Source organism: Stenella coeruleoalba (assembly GCF_951394435.1).
Source record: "Stenella coeruleoalba genome assembly, chromosome: 1".
Lineage (NCBI taxonomy): Eukaryota > Metazoa > Chordata > Mammalia > Artiodactyla > Delphinidae > Stenella > Stenella coeruleoalba.
Window position 1 is genome coordinate 15,255,836 of NC_137169.1, and position 7,752 is coordinate 15,263,587.

Here is a 7,752-nt window from a genome sequence, read left to right on the forward strand (position 1 = left end):
CTAGCACATGGGGGTCTGGCCCTTGCATCTGGGCCGCCAGTAGTAACGCAGGTGGTTCTTGTAGGTGTCCAGGTTCCGCTGCAGGCAGAGCGCCAGCTCCATGTCACAGGTGCACAGCTGCTGCTCACACCAGCTCCCCTTGTCAGCTGCGGGGTGGAGGAGGAGGGCACTTAGCATCTATCCCTTCCCCAGCCGGGGCAGGGGTGTCTCAGAGCCCCTGGAGGGAGACGCTGATGGCAGCTCAGCCCTTTCATGGCTTTTGGTACCCTTGCCAGCTACTCTGACTCTAGCTCTGTGACCTTGGGCGCGGGCCATGGCCTCCCTGTGTGCCATTGCTCCTTTGTTTATTCATCCCTTCAGAAAACAGTTGAGCACCTATCCTGTGGCAGGCCCTGGGGGGAAAGGACAGAACAGAATGGACACGTGAGGTTCACACCCCGCTGGGGAGGGCAGATATCAGAGAACCACAGAAATGAGTGCCAGCAACTGTGCTACCCGGGAGTGAGGAACAATGCAGGGGCTACGAGATGGGAAACGGGTGGGATCTGACTCAGTGTCAAGAGCCATTTGAGCTGAGATCGGAAGGGTTTGCCCCCATTCCCGAAAGTCAGGGTGGAGGAGGGGACTGTTCCAGGCAGGTGGAACAGCATGCGCAAAGCCTCTGGGGAAAGGACCATGGTGCTTCAGTTTCATGATCTGTAAAATGGGGGTAAGGAGATCTGGACCTACTGTATAGCACTGGCAACTGTACTCAATATTTTGAATAACCTATAAGGGAAAGGAATCTGAAAAAATATATATATATATGTATATATAAAAGATTAAAGCAAGAAGGCAAAGCCCTCAGCACATAGTAAGTGGTCAGTAAATGTTGACTATTACTGTTTTTATTGTTAAGTTTTCAATTAACAGTGACAGCTAATGAGCCCATTCAACTCCCAGCCCTGGGACCTGCCACCTTTCTCTGTGCATGAACCCAGGGGCCAGGTGACCTGGGTTACAGCCCAGGTTTCGTCATTTACATCTGTGTCACCCTGAGCAAACAGTTCACTCTAGTCTCAGTTTCCTTGTTTGCAAAATAGAGATTACCAGGGTGGTGCTGCCTCGTGGCTGGGCTGCTCTGAGGACAAATGATGATGAAAAAATTAACAGTAACGTCGATAGCCTGTGTAATTTATCGAGCATGCATCTGCAGGGCCCATTGTGTCTGCTCTTATTTTAGTTCTTGAATTGACTTTATGGAGTAGAATACTGTTATCTTCCTGAGTTTCCAGAGGGGGTTCAGAGAAGTTAAGCAACGTGTTCAAGGTCACACAGCTGGTTAGTGGTGGGTCAGGGATCTAAGCTGAGGTCTGCCAGCCTTCCAGATCCACAAGGGGTCAAAGCCCCTATTGGACCTCTCCATACTCCTACCCCCATTCCTGCCTCTCCTCCACAGCCCAGCTACTGCCACTGGACACATGAGAAAAACACAGAGGTTGAGTAGCTTGTGCATTGTCACACAGCACATTAAGGCAATGCAGGCTAGAACTCTCTTCCTCGGCCTCCAACTCCAACCCTGAGGCCTGGGCACTCACAGCACTGGATGTTCCCCTGGGAAGACGTGTAGCTGTAGCGATCCAAGTGAATATTGCATTTGTGGTGCTTCAGGTGAGCGTAGCAGCAGTCATGGGTGTGGCAGCACCTGGAGGGAGAGGACACGGGGATGGTGGTGATGAGTCCTTGGCCAGCTCGGGTCTCTGGCTGTCCCTGCCCCAGAGCAGAAACTGTGTGCCTATCTTGCAAGAGTCAAGGCCTGCAGGGTCTAGTCTTTCTAGCTAACTCTTATTGTTTCCTGTGTACCAGGCACCTGTGCTATCTATGAATTCTCTCTTAAGCCTTTTGACCACCCTATGATGGAGGTGCTTGCATTATCCCCATTTCACAGATGAAGAAACTGAGACTCTGGGAGGTCAAGCCACTTGACCAAGATCACACAGCCTGTAAGTGGTGGATGAGGGAACTGACCCCGGGCCTGGCTGGCTCTCATCCCTCCTCTGGCTGATCCCTAGGGTTGCTGTGAAAACCAAATGCGATCATGGCAAAAAGAGGTAAGACTTTTAAAAAACAATGTTCAACGGCACTGGGGAGTATGTGGGTATTCTAACTAGTTTGGGGTTGAGAGTACAAGGGGGCCTTTAGAGATTCTGGGGAATCCTCCAGAAGGGCTGGGGCTGGATTGGAGCTCAGCGGAGTTCCTAGCACATAGTACCACATGAATAAATGGATGGAGAGGAAAGGGGAGGGTCCCTGGGTAGGGGCAGGGCATGATTGGGAGGAGTTACCAGTCTGTGGCATCTTTGGGTTGGCCTTTGCCACCAAATCCGCAGTGACAGCCATAGAGAAAATAGGAGAAGATGGGTCTCTTCCCCGTCACTCGTCTGATCATCTTGTTCAGGTCCAGTATCCCGCCCTGGGCTGGAATCACACCTGTCAAGGAGCCCAGCCACAAGGAGAGGACATGAATCTAAGTGGAAGCCAGTGGGCTGCAGGCCTGGCATCTGGATCAAACCAATGACCTTGGATAATAAAATGACAACAGGGCTTCCCTGGTGGCGCAGTGGTTGAGAGTCCGCCTACCGATGCAGGAGATGTGGGTTCGTGCCCCGGTCCAGGAGGATCCCACATGCTGCGGAGCGGCTGGGCCCGTGAGCCACGGCCGCTGAGCCTGCGCGTCCGGAGCCTGTGCTCTGCAACGGGAGAGGCCCCGGCAGTGAGAGGCCCATGTACCACAAAAAAAATAAATAAGTGAAATAAATAAAATAAAATGACAACTAACACTAAGGTTATTGAAAATATAAGGATAGTTGGTGAGTGCTTACCTTGCATCTTTTCATCTAGTGACATATTGACTCCATCCATCCCATGAGATAAACACTTTTTTTTAAAAAAAATAAATAACCTTTTTCTTCTGGTGTATTCTAGGTGTATGGAAAAGTTGTCAAGATCATACAGAGAGTTCTTATATACTCCTCATTCAGTTTCCTCTAATGTTATTGTCTTCTTAGATAATCGTGGTATATTTATGAAAACTAAAAACCCAACATTGGTACTATAAGTACTATTTTTAATCCTCATTTTAGAGATGAACACACTGCGGCTCAGTAACTTGCTCCAGGTCATGGTAGTTGGTAAATAGAAGAGCCAGGATTGAAACCCAAGGCAGTCTGGTTCTGTTCTGTGTCTCTGGGCATTGAGTTCACATTCCATAATAGGAAGACACCCTTCCTCTTACACTCACCCCACCTCCCCAGACCCCCAGCACAGCCTGTAGAGAAATCCACACATTAAACAGCATGCATGGCTCTCGTGGGAAGCAGTGTGATTTAGAAATCAATGATCTTCTTTTCTTTTTTTTTTTTTTTTTTGGCGGTACGCGGGCCTCTCACTGTTCTGGCCTCTCCCGTTGTGGAGCACAGGCTCCGGATGCGCAGGCTCAGCGGCCATGGCTCACGGGCCCAGCTGCTCCGCGGCATGTGGGATCTTCCCGGACCGGGGCACGAACCCGTGTCCCCTGCATCGGCAGGCGGACTCTCAACCACCGCGCCATCAGGGAAGCCCCGAAATCAATGACTTTCATGGATATTTTTCATTTCAGTCATAATATCTGCTGGTTAGAGTTGATCATAAGGGGAATTTATTTTATTGGGAGAGAGGAATACATTATGTTGAGTTAGGAGAAATAAAATATATTAAGTCAATGAATTCAGGGGAGAATTTGGGAGAAACAGACAAGGTAAGAGGGGACTGGAATGTACCTGTGTGCAAGCTGGGGAGATGATCCAAGGACACAGATGGAGCCCAGAGTCTCAGGGAGACTGGGCTGGGGAGGCCCCCTCAGGTGACCCTAGTTTTGGAGCCCCTCCCCGCCAAGTAAATGATGTTATAATGAAAGCGCTACACTCAAATGAAGTAAGTAGTAAACCAGGGATGAGCCCCAGATTGGGGAAGGTTGGGATGGGAAGAGGTGGGGTTGGGATGAACTCATGCAGCAGACCAAGGGTTCCATCACAAGCAGGGTGCTTGCCTTGGGCTGTAGGTAAAAGTGACTGGTGGTGTCAGGGACTTGCAGGCAGGTCGTGTCCCCAGCATGTGGGAATCCACAATGCCACTGCTGTTTGCCACGGTGGCTGTAGATGTACGGGTGTTAAAGAGAAACCTTGCTAAGTTTTGACCATCCTAAGGAATGACCCCAGGCCCTCTGGACTTCCGGATTCGGTGATAAGGCACCAGAAAGCAGCCCACTGCCAGGAGAGTTACCGTCCACCCTGGAGGCCAGCCAGGGACCTGAATTCAGAATCTCACCTTTTTGCTGTACCTCTGTCCCCCCTAAGTCTAGCCTTTTCCATTTCAGCTTAGAAATAGCCACACAAATAAACTCACGCCTGAAGGATGCAGCTGTTCCTTGCCAGGCAAACAATAAATTCAACTTTGATTCAGAATGCTTTCGGGTGGTCTTATTTCTCATAATTTTACAGTGAGGTCAACCCAGCCCTGGGAAATTGAGGAGCTCAACTTGTGGTCATGAGGGCTTCAGGCACTGGCTTAGCTTGACAGAAATACCTGCCTGGGTTACTTTTTTCCATCCTCAGTTGTCACTGAAGGGGATGGAGCCCTTTCTCCCAAGGGTTAGCGGCAGTGGCAGGAGGTAACATCACTACTATCTCGTGAATGTGCTGTGTGTTAAACTATTGCTCGCTTACTATTACTTACACTTGCTAAACACTTTGTAAACGTTTTCTCATTAGAGTCCTTCTAACAACCCAATGTAAAGGGTGCCATTGTGCCCACTTTACAGATGAGGATATAGAGGGGTAGGGGGACTTGGCCAAGGTCATACGACTGGGAGGTGATGGGCCAGCATCTGAATGCAGGTTCATCTGTGTATTTTATCTCTATACTGTATTGCCTCTTTGCATCTGAGAGATGAATTTCTGCAGCTTGATTGCAATTTTCCTAATGGTTTTTACGGTAACCTTGGAGATGTGTTCCTCTTGAGAATTTGGAAGTCCCCAAAATAACACAAAACCACATTTAAAAATGCAAATCCTTTCTCAAATCACATATTTTGAGATGGCTCAAGAAACAAAAACGCCAGTTTGCCAGGAACCAGATTTGTACATTTGATCTGCTAAAGATCGGATGGAAACTGCCCCATCTCCCAGCGGTCAACAGAACCCTCTTCCCAGGTTCAAGGGAGATAATGAACATGCAAGAGTTCTAAAAATGTAGAGTGCTGTACATAGGTAAAAGATTGCTATTATCTGGTCAAAGGGACAGAGGGGAGCAGATCCATTTCTATAATTTGTGTCCGAAGTACCAGAGGCATCAGTTCAGCTGGACCACAGTTTCTGTAGTTTCCCGCCTTCGTATGCCACACAGCTTGGCGGTCCAGAGCTCTCTGGCCGAAGCCACTGTTCCAGGGGACTGATAGCCACGGATGGCTCCTTGCAGGAGGCCAAAGAGTTGGGGACTGCGAGGCCAGGGCAGTGAGGATCAGAGCAACAGCTCAGCTTAGGAAAGAAATATAGGGCATCTCCGCTTCCCTCCCTGCCTTCCCAGCTGTGGGTCCTGTCCCCACTTACCAGCAAACACCACCAGCATGCACAGCGAGGCAAGTCGCATGATCCCAGCACAGAGCAGTGGAGGCAGCTGCTGGAAGTCCCCTTCCATGCTAGCAGCTCTTTATATCAGATGCAACCCTACTGGATGCATGTACCCCTCCCAGCTCTGGACGAGGTCACCCATACTCTTTGTTTCCTCTTTTCCGGCAATGAGGAATTTTATGATTTTTGTTTCTAATATCTGTTTTTTCAACTTTTTGATTGCAGTAGAAACAAGTTCAGCGTAGAAGATTTGGAAAACATAAGCGATGAGAAGAAATTTAAAATCACTTGTGAATCCATTCATCACCATTCATTTTTTAAAAACAATTGACATACAACATTGTGCAAATTTAAGGTGTACAACATATTGGTACGTTATATATTATAATATGAGTTGTCATGGCAGCAATAATTAGCACTTCTATCATGTCACATAATTACAATTTCTTTTTGTGGTTGGCATAATTAAGATCTAGTCCCTTAGCAAGTTTGGCGATTATAACACAACATTGTTGTCTATATTCACTCTACTGTCTCTAGGACTTATTTACTACTTGTTGTAAGTTTGTACCTTTAAACAACTTTGGTCCTATCCCTCCCCATCCCCTACTTCCTGGTAACCACCATTTTACTCTTTGTTTTTATATGTTTGGCTGTTTTAAATTCCACATATAAGTGATATTATACAGTATTTGTCTTTCTCTGTCTTACGTCTCACTTACCACAATGCCCTCAAGGTCTATCCATATTGTTGCAAATGGCAGGATATCCTTCTTATTACGGCTGCATAATGTTCCATTGTGTACATATATATATATATACACACTCACATACATGGCATCTTTATCCCTTCACCCGTTGATGGGAGCTTAAGTTGTTTCCACTATTAATACTTTGGTGTATGTCCTTCTGGTTCTATTGCTATATACATCTTTCCACACTTTTCCCTGACTGAATTAGGAAAATGTTACAGGTAGTACTTTGTAGTCTGTCTTTTCATTTACTAAAATAACTTGAACATATTTCTATGTTGTTAACTATTCTCCTGCAGAAATGTTTTGAAAGGCAGCCTTGTATTCCATTATTTGACTATGCTCTTCATTTAACAAATCCCCTATTCATGGGCATATAGGTCAATTTCGTACTCTTTTAGACCATACAGTGGTACAGTGAAAGAAATCTTTGTTGTTAAATCTCAGTTTCTGCCCAAAATTGTTTCTATAGGATCTACTCCTTAAGTGAACTTGCTGAGTCAAAGCACACACACAATTTGAAGGCAATTGACGTGTGTTGAGTGTGTTGACTACTTACCCTGCGGAAGGTCTGCCCCAGATTACAATGGGAATCCTAATGAGGCAAATGGTGTGGACCCAGCCCAACTAGGGTGGAGATGCTGATGGCAGGACACACATGACATTACAAAGGGATGGTCTGCCACAAAGGCTCCACTGGTAACCTTCCAAGGTTTGGTGGAGAGTCCGTGAGACCAGAAATTGGGTTTCTTCCGTGCCCGTCATATAGCTGTTCAAGAACACAGTGCATAGGCTGACCTCTTTGCTGCTAGCTAATCAGTCCACCCAAAAAAGCGAGACACTGCTAGGTATTCTCCCTCTCCCTCTCCCAGCCCTCTTCGCTCTCTCTTTTCAATCTAATTTTCCTCTGTTCCTAGACTCAGTCACCAACTGATCATCTCCTATGTGAGAAAGCAATCTGCATGCAAAATAATGAAGCAGCAAGTAAATGAAATGTCTCTGGCATATTCTTTGACACTCCTCCCCTCTGTGTGCTCAGTAGTCATTCCCTGGTGCTCTTACCAATGTGGGACCTTACTGTACAGTCTTCTAGATCTGGGGTCTTGATGGGACATAGGACTTCTCTCCAGAGCCCCAGCTTCCCCCAGGCTGGTATCATTTCGGCAGGAGCAAAAGTAGCCAGGACCTCTCTCTGCTGCTTCCAGAATAGATGCTACAAAGAGTTCTCAAAATCTGCTGTCCCCGATACTCCCAGAGGCCCCAGCGCACAGCTGAAAGGCTGAGTTTGAGATCAAAGGGACTGTGTTAAAACTCTGGCTTCTTCTCTTACCAGCTGTGGGACCCTGGGCAAATCA

The 7,752-nt window shown here is 47.3% G+C and overlaps 1 protein-coding gene across 1 annotated transcript; it reads right to left on the minus strand.

Annotated features, from left to right (window-relative positions):
• On the minus strand, positions 1–5,770 carry LOC307186099 (group IID secretory phospholipase A2-like; the record flags this gene model as incomplete). The annotated part of the gene is made up of 4 exons (XM_079920780.1): positions 5,625–5,770; positions 2,325–2,469; positions 1,578–1,684; positions 1–146 (listed from the first exon to the last, which is right to left on the minus strand). The coding sequence occupies exons 1-4, from the start codon at positions 5,710–5,712 to the stop codon at positions 1–3; spliced, it is 486 nt and encodes a 161-aa protein (XP_079776906.1). The 5' UTR covers positions 5,713–5,770.
• Positions 5,771–7,752: the final 1,982 nt, after the last annotated feature.